Below are 19009 nucleotides of genomic sequence, written 5' to 3' on the forward strand. Positions count from 1 at the left end.
CACTTCTGAGAGTTTTTTGAATGTCAAAACCACGTCTTAATTTGTTTAAGAAATACAGAACTATTCTCATTTTTTGTCAATTTTATGATGTTGAGTTCCAACTATCCCAATTACAGCAAAAATTATTTTTTATAATTCAAATGTTTTATGACACAATTTAGTGTGAGACTATGGTTTCATCAACACATGAAATACTCATATATCAGAAATAATCTGTAAGAGATAAATTATTTATTGTCTTTATAGCTCAAAAATAAATAAATAAATAAATAAATATCACCTAACAAATTTTATGCAGTTTATAAAAATCAAAAAATACATAGTATAGGTCAGAAAATATAGATACGGACGCGACTTTTTGTTTCGGCAAGCTGAATTTATCACTATAGATGCTAAATATTATGTACAATAACGTATTAGTTTTCACAGTCATAAAAATGGGGGGGAAAGATTGTTTACAGGGTGGTTAATTGTATAATTTTTACGTAAATTCACGTTTTTCGCTTATAACTTTTTTTGCGTTCATTTCCGTCAAAAGACCTACAAAACTAGCCCTCGAGCGTCAAAAAATATTGATTAGATCAAAAGTTATAAACAGAAGAAGTTTATTTATGACTTTTGAATTAAACATTTACAAACCGAGTTATTATTACCAGAACGATTTGGCATCGCATCCTCTCATTCCTTATCACTGTCTAATAACTCGCACGAAATCTGGAATCGGTAAATTGAATAGCTTACAAGTTATAAACAAATTAACTAATTATTAGTCTGGACGATCCCGAGCATCTAATTTTTTCATGGTAGATTTCATAATATTACATTGAAATATATCTTTTTTTTTAATTTCTATTTGCAACGGGGATTTATTTTTTATTTTTTAGCCTTTGTTGTAAAATGAAATATACGACGCACGCGCGTGATATAGTTATATATTATACATATTCGGAAAGCCTATGAAAAGAGCTTTAAGTTAAAAAAAAATCGTCAAGATTCATTGAGAAACAACGGAGGTACAGACTGTCAAAGTTGACGGCCTATTGTTAAACAAATTAAGTTGGTAGTGGCAAAAAAATACTGTCATAATCGGCAACCCGAGTACTTTCCCAGATAAAAATATTTTATTCGTAGAAGTATGTTAAGTGCATAAGAAATATTGTTAAAAGTCAGTGGGTCGATTGATTTTTCGGCGAGCCGTGGCGTGCTGGAAGGGTGGGGGAAACAAACGACAGCGAGTCCGAAGAAAATGACGATAATATTCATAGTCCTGACGTTAAAAAAGCAAATTTCGTTTTAAAATAATATATTTGACAGTCTGTAACTCCGTTATTTTTCAACGAATCTTGACGATTTTTTTTTTAACTTAAAGCTCTTTTCATAAACTTTCCGATTATTTAATAATATATCACGCGCGTGCATCGTATATTTTATTTTGCAACAGGCTAAAAAAAAAATTTCAGGTTGCAAATTTGAAATTTAAAAAAATATTATAGATTTCAATGTAGTATTATGAAATCTAACATGAAAAAAATCAGTGCGATTGTGGAAGATGCTCGGGATCGTCAAGACTAATGATTAGTTAATTTGTTTATAAGGCCATAACTTGTAAACTATTCAATTTACCGATTCCAGATTTCGTCTGAGTTATTAGACAGTGATAAGGAATGAGAGGATGCTATGCCAAAACGTTCTGGTAATAATAACGCAGTTTATAAATGTTTAATTTAAAAGTCATAAATAAACTTCTTCTGTTTATAACTTTTGATCTAATTAATATTTTTTGACGATCGAGGGCTAGTTTTGTAGGTCTTTTGAAGACGAAAAAGTACTTTATTGTTTTCTCGTGGAAATGAACAGAAAAAAGTTATAAGCGACAAAACGTGAATTTACGTAAAAATTATACAATTAACCAACCTGTAAACAATCTTCCCCCCATTTTTATGACTGTGGGAACTAATATATTGTACATAATATTTAGCATCTATAGTGATAAATTCAGCTTGGTCATTTCCCAGCTTTGTATCCTGGCCTAAGTAATTTGGGTTGTAATTGAAAAATTGTAGGTTACAGAAAAATATTGCATATACTGAATTCAATGCAAATTTCATAAAAGAAAAAATCACAAACAAAAAAGTTATTGGACATGACATAAAATAACCAATAATGAGAAAAACCTTGTACCTCTAAAATAAATTTAAATCGAGATGAGGTTTTCATTGTTCAACTTTTCTTGAAAATCAAGCTAGTGATATTTTAACGACTCTTTATCTACCTTGTCAGGAAAATACCGAAAAGAAACCCGCCAAGTATTGTAATTGGCCCACTCTGAAAGAAAATTGATATTGTAGAAAATAATACAAAAATTCGAGTGAGAATATTAATTATACTTAACACCACTATCCAATTAAATTGATTGTCGCGAAGTATCATCATCAATTTGATTTTTTTTTACCTATTGTATAGGTATTCAAAATTTAGAGTTTTATTCAAATTAGTTTTATTCAATTTAATTGAGTTACTAGTATTTCCAACTATTCGTTTGGAAATTAACAGACTAGATACAGTAAACTCAGTACATTTAGTAAATTTAGTAGCGGTAACATTATATTTAGTTGAGGTAAAATCTTTGGATTTACATTTATCTTTTATATGGCACAGATTAGTTACCCTTTTTATTATTTGTCTCGATCTCTGCATCAGTATTAGGATGTAAATTTTCTACAACTTCTTTGTTCTGCTTGGTATCTTCTTCTGATACTGGTAATGGATTATCATTTGTAGATAAGACCGAATTATTATTATCATTATCTTCGTTTTTGTTTGATATGATAATTTCTTTAGAATTATTATCCCCTTCAACTATCAAGGTGCCACTATTTTCATCTTTTGATTTGGTTTCTTCTTTAATTGTTTGTACTGTACTCTTATCTCCATCATGGTGTTTAATTGCTAGGCTATCATCAAAATTTTTTATATTAATCATCGCTTCTGCTAATTTAGCAGTATTATCATCATTGTCAATGGTTTTATTCAATTGAAGATCAGATTTTTCATCATTATTGTTATCTGATGTACCACTATTCTTTTCCGACTTCAATTTTTCATCAGTTCCTTCAGCAGTTTCTTTCACAGTTTCTGCTTCACTATTTTGTGACTCTACTTCTCCATTATCCGATTCTTCATTTTGATCCGACTGTTCATTCTGTTCAGATATCTTATTATCAAGACTATCCTGTGATTCATCATCTGTTTCCTCATCTTGATCAGACAAAAGTTCTCCATTGTCTTCATCGGTATTTATATTATCAGACCTTTCTGACTCAGAGTCTGAACTATCAGATCTACGTTTTTCAGTTAACTTTCTTTTTATGGCAACCATGCCTAAATAAAATACAAAATATATAGAACACTTTCAAATTTCTGATAGTTCTGCATTGTAAAATATTTAGTAAATCTATTAAAATAATTCAGAACTCAGTTTAATCATAACTACTCACATTTAAGCGTCTGAATAAGCATGGTTTTATTCTTTGGTTTCCTCAAAGACATCATTCTAAAAATTAAATTTAAAACACTAATAATAATAGATCCATATAGACAAATTCAAGGCTTGTTAAAATTGATAATGCATATTCAACTATTCAATAAATATTTTCAGAAAATGACTTTTACACCCTCTTTAAAGAAAATAATTTTAAAGCTTATTTTTAATAGAAGAGACATTAAATATAATGCAAAAATAAATTCTGATAAACCTCCATAGTTAACAGATTGTGTACCGAGTCTCATTTAAAAGAGGCTTTGAAATATAGGTGTATTTTCTGGACCTGCTAAAATTATACAAGAATTTTAAAATTAAACATTCCTCTACTTACTTGGTTTGTCTAGCTTTTATTTCCCTTTTTATAATTTGTAAATTATACGAAATATCATCCCTTGGTTTGAACAAGGAACATTCAAGAAGTCCAATAGAGCACTGTAAGAAATTGTCACCTTCGATTTCTTCTTGATGATAAAACCAATGATCCAAAAATTTGAACAAGATCTAAAATATAATCAATTTATGGCTCCTTGCATATATCGCCATGGTTAAATGCGGAATAATCAGTGATACCTAACTATACTCCGCGGTAGAAATTATAGAGAGTGACTCATCGCTAGCTTTTGGACTAGTAAGGGGGATGAAGCGTGCCGGGAACGAAAATCCATTGGCGTGTCTGCGTAAAAGGCAACAAGATATAGAAAATATTGAAAAAAGATAATAAAACATAACATCTAATTTTTTTTACGGTTTGCTATAACTGGCACTTTGATCCATTTTAATTATTACAGCATTTTAAAACGTTCCAGTTGTGTTTTTTTTAATTTATAAGTTTATTATAGCCATGGAATTAGACCCCTCGTCCATGCTTATGCTATGACATTTCTCAGGATGGATAAATCAAGTCCGTTTACACCCACTAAAAAAGAATTTTCCTATTCCCTACCAAGTGCAAAAGACAGAGATAGAATATACAGGGTAGGAAAGTACCGATTGTCTATCTAAAGTTACATGAGAGCGATAAAGTAAGCCATAGAAATCCATGCGATAGAGAAGGATGGCTATAATGAAGGCGTCTCATAGTCACCGCCCATTTCGCCTTTCCACAAATAAGAAGTGGGTCTTGGCGTGAATAGGCGTGACTATTAGACGCCTTCACTATACCCATCCTTGTTTATCACATGGATTTCTATGGCTTACTTTATCGCTCTCACGTAACTTCAGATACCGGGTAGGAAAGTACCGATGGTCTATCTGAAGTTACGTGAGAGCGATAAAGTAAGCCATAGAAATCCATGTGATAGACAAGGATGGGTATAGTGAAGGCGTCTAATTGTCACCGCCCATTTCGCCCTTCCACAAATAAGAAATGGATCTTATTTGTGGAAGGGCGAAACGGGCGGTGACTATGAGACGCCTTCATTATAGTCATCCTTCTCTATCGCATGGACTTCTATGGCTTACTTTATCTCTCTCATGTAACTTCAGGTAGACCATTGGTACTTTCCTACCCGGTAGACTATCGGTACTTTCCTAGTCTGTAGATCGATGTTCAGTGTAACTCAGTCTATAGATTCTGTCGATGTGCATAGCGAGCGGCACAAAGATAAATAATATTGAACCGTATAAAAATCATTTTATATTTTATACGCATTATGGTAATAGTGTTTTTATATTATGTCTGAATCACTCTCTATAATTTCGACCGCGGAGTATAGTGAAAATTAAAGTGGTGATATTTTGAAAATGAATCATTACATGATTTCTAAGCCTACATTGAGAACTTTTATGATGAACAGATTTCAAACCAAATTTGCGAAATGAAAAATTAAAATAGGGTGGCTTACTACTGGAGTAAAAGTAGCATAAAAATATGCATTATTTCGGAATAATTAGCAGAGCCTTGGATTTTCATAAAACCTTTTGCGATTGCCTTGAAATGGCTTATAGAAAAAAGTTATAAACTTATATTTGTACGCTAATTATTATTAAATTGTTTAAACAATAAAAAATGGTTTTTCAGATTATTTTAAATAAATCAAAAAATTTCAAACCAATTTTAAACAAATTGATACTATAGGGGTTTTCGAGGTCACTGAATAATATAATGTTAAAAAATAAAAATTGAAAATGGCTGATCCAATATGACCCACTTTTTTAAACAATTTATTAAAAATTGACAATTTTCAAAGCAATTTTAATCAAATTGATATTATAGGGGTTTCCAAAGTCGCTGAACAAGAATATTATATCACAAAATTCAAAATGGCTGAATAAAAAATTTATTTAAAAATTACAAATTTCAAAGTAAATTTAGTTAAATTGACATTATAGGGGTTTTTGAGGCCTCTGTACAAGAATATTATATCAGAAAATGAAAATTCAAAATGGCTGATCCAATATGGCCGATTTTTTTAAACAATTTATTTAAAAATTACAAAGCAATTTTACTCATATTGATATTTTTAGGATTTTCAGATCATTGAACAAATATAAAATGAAATCAACTCGTTAAATTTTAAAAAAAAATTGGGTATGATGTTTAGGGTCCTGCAAAAAGTCAACACTGGGATTCTAAATTAACAAATTTATTAAATATGAAAAAGTATTTGCATATTAAAAATAGAAATATAAAAAAATAATATTCAATTTTCATTCTCTTGAATCATTGTAAGTTCTGCGGCAATTGGTCTGATTCTCATTCTTCTTTGAAAAATGCTTGGCAATTGAGAGTTGAGACAATCAATCCCGGAACAATTACATCATGCTATGGTGCAAAGTAGACTCGCCTTCCGGCAACCGCAATTATTAGCACAGCCACTTTTGCATCCGCAAAAAATAATTTTGAGAAGTTCACTTGCTGCTGGATCTTGAGTCATAAAAGTTGGAGTGATAGGTACCCGAATCCTCTCATTTCCAACCCCAGTCTATCTCTTTCTAATATTCAAAAATAATTCTCGAATCACGAGAATGAATTACATTACCAGATAAACTTCTACTACATAATTTCGTCATGAAAAAATATAGGTAATACTGAATCTTGTGGCAATTTATTGAAAAACCGTATTTTTTGTATTTTATACAATATAGTACCAACATTTTTTTTTGTTGATTATACTTTTTTTTAACTTTATTAAAATTTATACAAATTTCATCGTTTTAGCACAAAAATGTTTTTTTTGTTTTTTTAAATTTTATTATAAATTCAACGTTTTTAATAAAACAAAATGGACCATCTTAAAATACAGTTTTCAAACTTCAAAAAATGCTCCTGTAAAGTTGCAATATCATATTTTCAAATAAAGTTTTTGTGGCATTTGAAACGTGACCTAAAAAATCAAATTTGCCTTTTTTTATATTATTATTTTATATTTCGTGTTGTATTTTTCGAATTAAAATTTTAAAATTTTTTTTATATCACTCACTCTGTTAAATGCTATTTCAAGAGTAATCTCTGAAAGGTTTAGATTTTTATCTTAAACATTAAAAAATGGCAGATCTTTAATAAATTTTGTAGAAAATTCTGTTACGTAACTTTATTTACACACTATTTCCCGTTCTTTCGATTGGTGCATTTAGTTTTAAAAAATGAATTTGTTAAGATATACAATAAACAATGGAATTCTGCAACTAAATTTGTTAAATAAATAATCAAGCGTACACTCTATGGTTGATCACTTTTTATATGTTGTTCCTAACACCCTCACAAGTCTATCCTCAAAAGTTAACCGATCTGCTTATTTTTCCGAAGTCAAAATCTTATTTTACTCCACTATACTCTGAGATCTCAGAAATTAATTAAATGCATCATTTAATTTTGCAAAATCAACTGCATCAACTTTTATATGTCTATTGCAAAATTATGTGTTTCTTCAAAGTGATTTATTTAAATTTTAGTTTGATATTAACATTCCATTTTGCAAAGTTCATAAAACTGTAAACTGTAACTAAGAAAAATTAAAATTTCGTGAAAAATAAGAAAACCCTGTTTTTATCTATCAGTTGATTATGGAAAAGAAATATCATGTAAATATATATGTCCAAGCTTTTTTGAGATCTTAGGGTTTGCCATGCCTATTTTAACTTTTTTTTGCAAATTTCATTCCAATTTTTTTTTCCACCAAAGTTCTCTGCTAAAAAACGATATAGATCTGACGCTTCATTGGGATAATAATGTACATATTAACATCGATTATGACCAGAAAATACAGGTTTTGTCATCGTAATTAACATAAAATTTTATGGCAGAAATAACAGTTGCTTGAATTGGAACATGATTCATTCCATGCAAAAAGTGGTAATAATACTTAACAGCTTGCAAAAAAATATTTCAATTTCTACTGTACTTATTTCTAAGTTTTCTTTTTATAATTTCTAGTTTTTCAGTGTGTGAGGTATAACAGGAATTAAACCAAATTTAGGTACAAACTTAATACATACTAATTTTAAATTTAAACCAAAGCAATAAAACACTTAGTTAACTGCAAAATATTTCTCAATATACTCACCGACTGATAAATTTCTATAAGCAGCCATAAAACCAAATTAAAAAACAAAAATAGCAACAGAATATTCGGATAATCGGACAATATCTTCAGTCCCAAAGGAACGATAAATGTTAGTGGTATCACAATGATGTATACTGCAAAGCTAAAAAATATTTCTAAATCAATAAGTGATCTGTTAACAATCATAAAAAAAAAACAAAAAAATATTGGAAAAAATTATATTTGTATGTTATTAACAGGGCTGTCAGAGCAAGCCGCAATTCAATGGCATGCCAAGCGGTCAACCGAGCCATACATGAGCCACTGCCTTAGAATGCTTTTAATGTTCACGTCACGTTAGTATACTGTAGCCATTGATACTGTGCGGATGTTACGTAATTAATTCCTATCCGTTGGTGTTTATGATGGTGTATTGTAGACATTTTAATTTGTTGGTTTTTAATAAATAGTGCATACGCCTATGTCCCACGGCTCAATCCTGACAGCCCTAGTTATTAATGTTTACTTACCATATTGCATAAGTCATAAAATACACAAGACCAACAAAGAATTTAGATAAAATACTGTCTTGAGTTGAGGACATAAAACAACATCTTGTAAATTCAACTGCTACCTGAGCTATACCAACTAAAGCAGTAAATGTGAATGAAATCTCGACGACTCTAAATAAAACATTTATTAGGTAAAACAGGTATAGATTTTTTTGCAAATCATACCATACCTGAGTGTATAGGAAGCTAGAAGAAATAAAAATAAAAATAAATAACTGAACATATTAAGAAAATATTCTTTGGCTAATCCTTCCCATAGAGAGCTGTGCAGAAAAAATGTTGAAATTAGAGTATAGCCTATCACCACTTGCGATGGCAAATTGCTGTTTGATGGCACATGCATTTTTTTGAAGTTAAATAATTCTACTTCATTTTGGGCTAGAGCTGCACCACTGTAAATCACTGCTGTACCATAAAAACCTAAATACCAGAGACTATTCCTCAGTCTTAATCGAACATACTCTCTGTATCGTAATTTCTTAAGAAATGCCTAAAATGATAACCAGTAATAATATAAATTATATTACCATTCGTGTTATGTAGATTTAAAAATCTTACGTCAATTAGTTTATCAAAAATTATGTGTAAAACACACCATAATACAAACACCCATGTAGCTCCATTGAATAAAGCATTGTTATAGTAGTCGCCTATGTAATTTTTTAATAGCTTTGGGATACAGGTTACTTCAGTTTTCAAAAATAAGTTTATATAAGACGTCATTTTTGAAGAACTATAATAAAAAAAATGAGGTTAGAACATTGTGGATAATATTATTTGCTCATAGTATACTTACTCTGGTGACTTTTCCTTAAATTTATTTATGAACATACCTATTCTTTATAATTACGTTTCATTTTAGTAAACGTCTTTATAGTCAAAATACATTTCTATTTTAAGAATAATATCTAACCAAAATAATGAACATTGAACATCATCATAGCACATATCATAGTTTCGTTTCCCCTTCTGTTAGTTCTGTGTGTTTGACAGGCAACCTACTATACAAGTAGTCTGTAATAAGAGCGGACTACAGTACTCGTGTCAGCAAAATTTTTATAAAAAAAGGAATTACTATCTCTTTCAAAATCCATATAAACTATTTCTTTTTTTCATCGTTAAAAAAATTGTCATTTTACTGAGGAATAAAAGTAAATAATTAATTATAACGAAAAATGAAGCTCTTTTAGGGTAATTAGATCGCATACATAATTAAAAGTGTTTTATTATGCCATAGGCACTGGATTTATAGAACATAGAATTTTAGTATGGTACAACCTATTTTTCCCAACAGATAATACCTCCTATATTCCTAGATAAATAGGTGTTAATTCCTTAAAAAATTATTATAAACAAACAATAATTTTACAATTACTCGAGGTATATTTTTAAAATTTTGCAATAAATAATTATAAATTTTAATTTTGGGTTATTTATCTGTATCTGTATCTATTACATTTATATATGAGTATATTTTTTAATTAACAATTATTAATAATTTAATAATAAAATATATCCTTATTTACCTGCAGTATTTACTTTTTGATGTACAAATGTTATTGAAAATAGGTAGGTACGTTAGTTAGACGCAGTAAGAATGTGTTAACAAAACTTATTAAATGTCACAGCTTCTTTGAATTATTACATAAATAAAATTCTGAGAATAATTTTGTGAACAATAAATAATATCTTTCATTTATTTTCCTTTTGGAAATCCACAGAAACAATCATAAAAGAAAATAGTATTTATTCATTCAAATTCAAATAGTTTTTAATACATTTAGCGAGAAAAGATGAGTTCACAGTATGATTGAAATAGGTACACATTCGTTTTTTTAACGACGCACCCTACACAGTGGCACCCTAAAAATCTAAAATTTCAATAAACTCTGCCTCAGCGTTGATATTGGGCCTCCTTTTCACTGCGGAGTGGTCTACAAAATTAATAATTACTATTTACTCTGTTTGTAAAAAGACTGTTATTTTATATGTTGTCCACTAGAGATGTTTAAATTTTGTTACATATTTTGTGGATAAGTTAACGTTACATAGACGCCAGTGGCGGTTGGTGATGAAAAAATTAAAGTAATCATATTTTGTTAATAAAACGTGAAATCCACACTGTTGTTTGTGTATGTATAATGATCTTTAGATCCACTGATGACAAAAAAATTTAAACATAACAGCCTCTCATCAGATCTCGAAAAGGATTGCATGTGTATGTGTAAACTACCTGTTTTTTTTTTCATAATCAACTGATAGATACAAAAGATTTTTTCTTATCTTATATATAAAATTCTCGTGTCACAATGTTCGTTCCCGTACTCCTCCGAAACGGCTTGACCGATTCTCATGAAATTTTGTGAGCATATGGAGTAGGTCTGAGAATCGGCCAACATCTATTTTTCATACCCCTAAATGTTAAGGGTGGTCCACCCCAAAATTTTTTTTTTATTTTTTGGACAAAATTTTCTGTTTTTATTTTTTCATGGTTTAGCATTGAAAAATACATACAGTTCTAAATTTTCACCCTTATACGATCAACCCCTGATTTTTAATCGCGATTTTTATATTATTTTGTTCCATCCACAGTTCCACAAGATGGCAACACAACGTTTGCCGGGTCAGCTAGTTTTTCAATAAATTTTATTTTCTTAAAGTTATACCCTAGCATCATAAAATTTAAAAAATGGAATGATAATTTCTTTAACAGTAAAAAAATCCTTATTATTTCTATCAGTTGATTATGAAAAAAATATTTTGCACATGTATGTGCAGATCATTACAAGATCCTAGGAGACTACCCCAAAAAAGTTCTCTGTATGAACGTAAAAAAAACAATATTAATATCAAAATATGAAGACTTTAAATTTCATCAGTCGCTCTTAATAGAAACATTTCACTGCTGATAATGCAATGATCTAATTACCTAATTAATTTATTTATTTCAGATTTACATATCCTTTATTACCTTGCGTCAGATAAGATAATGGTAAATTATAATTATTTTGAATACAATGTAATCTTAAACGTATAGATATATTCCATTTTATTAAATAAATAAACAAATTTTATTTTAAAAGAGATATAAATATTATCAACTCGTGTAGGTAAATAAAATAACTATAAAATTAAAATAAATTAAAACTAAAAAATATAAAACAAATAACACGCTATTTGTTTTTTTTTTATTATTGGGTAGGTACTTTAAAGAACAAGATATTTGTAATGAAACGAGATACAAATTTGTACAGATAAACATGTACACACAATGCATAAATCATATATAATTTTCTAATATACGACTACCAAAAAGATATTTAACTAATAAATAAATAATGAGTATGTAACCAATTCATGTTGGCCTATGATGAAACAAACTTTTCCTAAGGAAAAAATAAAGGCTCCTTTTCCTTTTCCAAAAACATTCTCCAATGATTATGATAACACCAGATATGATCCCCAGAAATAAGACTGCGAATGCAGATGTTAAATCCGGTAGCCTCGCGCTCTGATACGTCACTGGTTTTTCACAAACTTTTAGTTCCGGAAAAAGGAGAGAGTGAATGCGTTTATATACTCCTGATTCATACATCTTGATGATGCTGGAAATAATTAAAATAACTTTAAATTTATAACCTGTAGGTACCCATTTTACTGCTTTTACCTACCTATGTTAAAATTCTTAATGCTCTCTAAGAATATATGAGGGCTGTTCAGAAAATAACTGAACTTTTTGAATTACGCGCTATTGGAGATATTTAGTGATATGCTGTTGGCAGCATTGCGTTTCGCATAACCTCCACTGTAAACACATGTTCTTGGATTGTTGATATCTCATTTAGTTTTCGTGATATTGTTGTTTGAGTGTAACGTGTTTAAGTGCTAGTGTTGATTTTTGAAATGTGCGATTTTCTGGAACAACGATGCAACGTAAAAATTTTGCATGAAACTGGGGAAAACTTTCGCAGAAACGTTTCAGCTTTTGAAACAAGCTTAAGGAGATAATGGTCTGGATCGTACGTAATGTTACGAATGATTTTCACGATTTAAAAGTCGTCGTCAGTCAATTGAAGATGATCCGCCTGGACTAGGAAAGATCTGTGATTGCAACTGATGTCTCCCACGTTCAGAAAGTCAAAGATCTGGTGTGTGTTAGTACCTCAATTGGGACATGCCATAAAATGTTGACTGAAAAATTGAACATGCATTGAGTTGTAGCAAAATTTGTTCCTTGTTTGATGACCGAACAATTGTGTCGTCGTTTGAGGGTAACTCCTTGAACAATCCAAAGCTGGGTTTACAGCTACAGACATTGAAACAAAAGTTCAATCATCACAATGGGTTGGCAAAGGATCTCTATGTCCCAAGAAAGCACGCATACCAATCTCGATCCAATGTCAAAGTGATGCTCACTCTTTTTTCGATTACTTATATAGTTCGGTTATTTTCTGTACAGACCTCGTACGAGTACACAGAGAAAACATAATTTTCCAATGTTAGTGATAATAATGTAAAATTGATACCTATAAGAGTGACATTTTCTCCAGAATATTAAAAAATTCCTTTGTGTATATTGCCTATAAATATTAATATTTTTATGTCTTAAAAATGCATTTTATCGCTCTGTTATTATTCTCAAAAATTGAAAACATCTAACTTCCATTTCAACGGATCAACTACCTAGAAGGTAGAAAATGGAAACGAGAGAAAACAGAACAATGCAAAAGAGAGTTATAGAACAAATAAATGGAAACAACAAAAATTAATATAGATGTGGGTGAAAATACTAGCAGGCGTTGTAAAATACGAGAGGATTATGCAGAAAATATGACAATGTCAAATATTGTCACCTTTTCATGTGATGAATTCACATTCTAAAAATACAAAAATATTTTACTGTTCTTCAGGTAGTGATTGAATGGTTTATTTTATTAATTATTTTCTGGTTTGGTCATTGTTACGAACATTCATATAGTAAAGCAAATTTTTCGAAATGTAAAAATGAGAGATGATAAAATAACTCTTATAAAAATTGTATTTGACAAGTCAGTACAATGAACTTTCTTTAACATGCCTATTATCATACATTTGTATTACACCCTGTATATATTTCATTATATAAACAAATATTTTATGAAATTCTTTCACAAGAGAATTATAAGCGTCTTAAAGTCATAAATTTTAAACGTTAAAAAGTTGATATTTTGCTTTATATCTGTTTAGTGTTTATTTCTAAACATGTGCTAAATTCTCGTTACGTTGCACAACACTGATTGCAACGTCTTTAACAATAAACAACTACAATGTTTGCATGTAATATATAGTGTGATTAAAATAAATAGTTCATAAGAATTCCTAAGGATAAATTCTCGGGTAAATTTATTCATCTTATAGCAAAGATTAACAAACCATAAATTTTCTATAGCTGTTGGTTACACATATATCAGATTACGAATAATAATAATTGCATCCACCATTGCATGAAGATACCAATTGTGATAAAAACTATACGACCTTAATTGAAAACGTAAAAATAAGAAGTACTTAAAAATTGTTTCTTAAGACGTGGACCTTGTAATTCGATATATTTTATTTTGTTTGTAAATATACCTATATTTTTGGTGACATATTTCATACATTATTTTATTACTTTTTCTGTTACCTACAAACAATATTAATCGTTCTACTTATGTACAAACTGTAATTAGGGAAGTCCAGAAAATTAAATAGGTGTCAAAAAAATTAATACCTATTAGCATATTCTTAACATTGTCATGATACTTTTGTATAAAAAATATATATTGATGTAACCACAGTTTTTAATGTTTCAATATACACAAAAAAATCCGGGTTACACTTTTGTCGACCTTCACCCCTACAATTTGGCAATAATATCATGAAGCATAACATCCTGGTCTTAATAACAACGAAATGCGTACATACATAATTAAAATTGAATAATATATGGTACGCATGGGACGTTTCAATATTCCATATATGAACTTAGCTACAACAGATTCTTGAAATTCGAATGTGACTAACTAAATTTACCTATGCAAAGTTATTTCAGTTAGCCGCTAGGGGATGCCAATGTTGGCAAAATATTGTATTTCCCAAAAAGGTTAGAAAGGCCAGAGGGAACAAAGACTGCAAAGATGGTTTTCCTCGACTTGGTGTCTTGGGCGGGGAAACATTATTTTAAAACCCATTGCACTACTAGAAGTAGTAGTAGTGAATTGGGGCTGCCTCAGCCTTGTAATTAGACCACAAATGGTCCCCTTTTGCCTACCTCGCTGCGTCCCATCACCTATCCATTTTCTACACTGACGTTCCTCGAATCTACCTGACGCCCTGATGAACGCCAAGATTTTGATCCAAGGCAGGTCCCTCAGCTCAACCACTTGCAGCTCTTCAGTACAAAAGACTTTACGCTTTAACCAGCCGAAGGCTGGGCAGTGACCCGGAAGATGGATAGGGGTATCCTCCCCTTCTTCATATTTAGGGCATAAAGGGTTCTCCTCAATTCCTAATAAGCTTAAGTCTGCAATGGCCTGTTAGAATCCCCACCATTTGCTTTAAAGCTCTTCGACTAGGACTCAGCAGCCATCTCGTATTAGGTTTGTTAGGTCCATATGTACAGCTTTGGGCTTGTCTATATCCTTTGTTCATCCTCCAGTTTTGATCTAATGTTTGATAGGCCCATTTATTAAGGGCTCCATTAATGCGACCTCATGTGATTCCCAGGATTGGTTCAGTTCCCTGGTCAAGCCGCCTGAATCCAAGACGAGCCAACTGGTCTGCTCTCTCGTTACCAGGGATGCCCATAAGACCAGTAACTCCAATGCATCCCCACAGTCCTGAACAAGGACGAAAAACTGGAATACATACCCAGTGAAAAACTTTCCTGGAGACCATTGCTTTCTAGGTATATCCCCACTCATGAATACTCATCTCCCATTTGAGATCCATGAGTATAGCATACTAGGGATCCCAGGAGGGATATATCGCCTTCCTGTTTCCACTGCTTTCTCGAGAGGAAGGTGGTGACATATTTCCTTTCTAGCCTCAACCGTTCCTCTGCTTCAATGATCCTCATAGTAGATATTGTCGCCCTGAAGTCTATGACAGCCTTCAACAACAAAATAGTGTTGTGGAAATAGGTGAGAACTGCCAACAGGTACAGTAGTACATACATCTTTCATATTTCTCTTTTTAAATCTATGATATTTCTTTTTTTCATTTTCTAAATGATTCGTATTTTTAACAATTTTTACCACCAATGAATTTGTGACGCAAATATGGTTGGAAATTTTATTACTTTGATAATGAAAACGAAATTATGTTTTATAGAGTTCAGAAACTTGTAATCGAATTATGTTTCGTAAAACTTATTGAAAATATTAAAATTTTGAATAACACATTTCGTAAAAAAATATAAATATCTCGAGTTGGGTATTTTTATTCGAGGGGCATTCAATTAGAATAATTCAGTGAAAATGTTCGTTCCTAATTATTAAAAAAAAAGTAAAAGTTTTAGAAATTTGACGCCCTCTAGAAGCAAGTCGGAAACACAGAGATAAGTTTAGTTACGAGTACATCATCTTATTTTGACTGGAATGATTTGTGGTAGTTTCAGGTTCACGGAGTATTGGCACCCTGTATAACTCTTTTTAGAGAATAATGATAATAATAAAAAATTTAGGGAAATTATTATCGTCTAAAGTGGATTATAACCAATTTCAGTGACCGTGACAAATTATTGTTGTGAATCGACTTGTGTTTGAAAAACAATATTATATACTTCCTGTTATAGTAAAATAATATATTTCTTAAAATTTTCAATATTTACCTACCTGAGATTAATTAGTTTTCTATAAGATGAACGTTTCGACATTGGAAATGCAATGTAATTTACTGTATCTTTTATGGTTATTTCAGCAATATCGTATTTGCATTTATAATTGCTAATAATAAGCAATTCTCTCCTTGCGACATGACTGGAGGCAAAAAATCCATATTTTCCCTTGGCAGCTTTTAGCAAACCTTCCGTGATGCTACTGATATTGTTGTGGAGATAGCCACGTAGATAGATTTCGTTTAACTGAGTGATGTTCATGGACTGCAATAAAGAGTTCATGGATGATTATTATAATAATGTAATTTTGTAAATTATGGCAAATAATAACAATTGTAGCATTACAGACATAGAATAATGTTTTTTATTGAATAATTTGTATTAAGAAATATAAAACCATAGAAATAAATATCACTCATATGATGACTCGATGACAGTTATCAAATATCATGAATCAAATTGTGGTATGAAAGATTAGTTGCATAGTTTGTTTATGATCATACATTGTTCATCGACTCCACTTTTCTGTGTTTCCAACTTCGTAAAATTTGTTATTAGCAAATTTTCCCCATAAAATCTAACGATGCATTCAAAAAGGAACAGGGACAATAATATATCTTCATATAGAATGATCTGAGCTAGAAAGTTAACTCGTAAAAAATACATATAAGGGCTGTTATTTTTTTAAGAACCGCGTCTCTTTGATGGTGTCCACGTATTTCCCAAACACCCTGTATAAGAACAAAAAGTAAAATTGATATACCCTAGAACACATTTTCAAATCATATCTCAATTTAATAGTTTTTTTCAACCTTGATGTTTCTTCTGATAAATTCCAAATGTTATACGATTTCACTTAAGGTGGCCATATTCCCGGCCGAGAAATAGTAAAATTTCTGGCGTTTTTTGGTACTGACATCTTTGAAAGTAAAACGTGTAGAACAAAAGTAAGCACAAAAATAAAATCCTTGATGTTTTGTTTATTCATTGTTACCATTTAAATTTACTCAAATAAAATAATAACTAAAAAAAAGCGTTTGTAAAACATGCGTTTGCTGTTATTCTAACCCCACATTTTAAGAATTATTTTCACGTACTTATAAATAAAAGTAAACAATTTTATATGTAGGACTAAGCAAGTAAATGTTATAAGAATATTTACATGTGGAATTATATATAAAAAAGTTAGTATTTTCGTAGATTTCAGTACCTAAAACCTTGATGGTTTGATCGTTTTTTGCACCTGTTTATTCGTTTTACTGCGGCGTCTTTGAAAATACTCAGGTGGCATGACATAACATTCCTATTATTTGATAAGCTTTAGATTATTCAGTTATTAAATGTTTGAAATTATTTGTCTTTGCGGAAAACACTATTTAAAGAATATGGGGCCCTTAAGCTTACTTTAATTAAGTTCATAAATTTTATGTCAATTACAGTTCTGTATGTAAAATATAAACGACTTGCTAAAATAGGAGAAATACGTTTATGTCAAAAATGAAAGTTGAAATCAACAAATTCGTAACAATTGTTTAAAGAGGTGATACTGATGTTACTGATTAATCAAGTATAAAATAGGTCGACCACAAACAACTACTTTCTATTCTCGATCAAAGAGACATACTTTTGTGAATAATTCCTATTTTTATAAGAAATAAATTAAATTGGAATCAGTAAATTTGTATAATGTTACCTGCTCTCAAAGAAAACTAAACAACGGTTGATAATCTGTTAATCATATTCAATTAAAATATTCACATGTTATGTCATACAGGCTATATTTAAATGAGGGAGCACAAATGCTACCAGATAACCTAACCTAACTTAACCTAACCTTGAGGTCGTTAAATGATAATTGGGTTAAATATACCTTATATCAAAGTTGTTTCATGTGCAAATTGCAGAATGTTTGAATTTTTGAAAAACATCACAAATCGCAAATATCTTGAAAGAATGAAACTTGGACTGATGACTTAAATAAATAAAAACTTTGTATATATAATTGTGTCAACCAGTGGTGGACATGCTAGAAGAATCCTCACTAAGAATCAAAGAATTTCGAACTGAAATTCTAAAAATTCTGTAAGCTGATTTGATTTACAATTGTATTTCACAGAAAAAATATTTCGTTTCGTTCAGAAAATTAAAAATTTCTGCGATAATGTTTTTTTATTTATGGTATCTAGTCGACAGACCAAATTAACCTGCGTCAAACATCTTTCGAGATATTTGCGCAAAGTAGGCAATTTTGGTCTAAGGGTTGTTTGGTTTGGAATAAAATCAACAAAAGATTAAGTAAATAATAGCTCAGGGCGGAGAGGGAGATCCCAATATCTGCCATAAGGATCAATGAAATTGGGAACCGGTTGAGGTTAGGAAGGAAATATATCACCACCTTCCCCTTGAGAGAGCAGTGGAAACAGGAAGGTTACACGTTCTTATACTGATGAATCTCAGGTGGGAGATGAGTATTTTGGAGCAGGAATATACCTGGAAGACCCTGGTATCCAGGAAAGTTTTTCACTGGGTATGTATACCACAGTCTTTCAGG

General features: G+C 30.5%; 2 protein-coding genes across 3 annotated transcripts in view; both read right to left on the bottom strand.

Moving 5' to 3' along the window:
* Nucleotides 1-1945: 1945 nt before the first annotated feature.
* On the bottom strand, nucleotides 1946-9527 carry LOC108917099. Of its 2 annotated transcripts, none has more exons than XM_018723538.1 (8): nucleotides 9434-9527; nucleotides 9159-9333; nucleotides 8771-9090; nucleotides 8559-8711; nucleotides 8050-8191; nucleotides 3876-4045; nucleotides 3498-3553; nucleotides 1946-3381 (listed from the first exon to the last, which is right to left on the bottom strand). In XM_018723538.1, exons 2-8 carry the CDS (start codon nucleotides 9321-9323, stop codon nucleotides 2660-2662), a joined length of 1728 nt encoding a protein of 575 aa, XP_018579054.1. In that variant the 5' UTR covers nucleotides 9324-9333; nucleotides 9434-9527; the 3' UTR covers nucleotides 1946-2659. The 2 variants fall into 2 exon arrangements, with proteins under 2 accessions (XP_018579054.1, XP_018579053.1); XM_018723537.1 differs by having other exon boundaries at nucleotides 9397-9527.
* A 2345-nt stretch (nucleotides 9528-11872) lies between these two features.
* Nucleotides 11873-19009, bottom strand: part of LOC108917093 (glutamate receptor U1-like) — a 28889-nt gene continuing 21752 nt past the window's right edge. The window contains exons 9-10 of the mRNA XM_023454558.1: nucleotides 16457-16722; nucleotides 11873-12205 (exon numbers count right to left, since the gene is read on the bottom strand). Coding sequence (XP_023310326.1) covers nucleotides 11956-12205; nucleotides 16457-16722 — 516 coding nt within the window. The 3' untranslated portion in view covers nucleotides 11873-11955. The remainder of the gene's footprint in view (nucleotides 12206-16456; nucleotides 16723-19009) is intronic.

This window comes from Anoplophora glabripennis, unplaced genomic scaffold (assembly GCF_000390285.2).
Source record: "Anoplophora glabripennis isolate ALB-LARVAE unplaced genomic scaffold, Agla_2.0 scaffold45, whole genome shotgun sequence".
In the NCBI taxonomy this organism is placed as follows: domain Eukaryota; kingdom Metazoa; phylum Arthropoda; class Insecta; order Coleoptera; family Cerambycidae; genus Anoplophora; species Anoplophora glabripennis.

What these genes read in the sequence shown, in the direction of transcription:
- LOC108917099 (XM_018723537.1), bottom strand. Translation starts at nt 9,431, where the DNA reads ATGTTCATAAATAAATTTAAGGAAAAGTCACCAGA. An exon ending in TTTAAGGAAAAGTCACCAGA is followed by an intron (nt 9,334 to 9,396) that starts GTAAGTATACTA and finishes TTTTTATTATAG; the next exon opens with TTCTTCAAAAATGACGTCTT. An exon ending in ATAAAAGCTAGACAAACCAA is followed by an intron (nt 3,554 to 3,875) that starts GTAAGTAGAGGA and finishes TTTAATTTTTAG; the next exon opens with AATGATGTCTTTGAGGAAAC.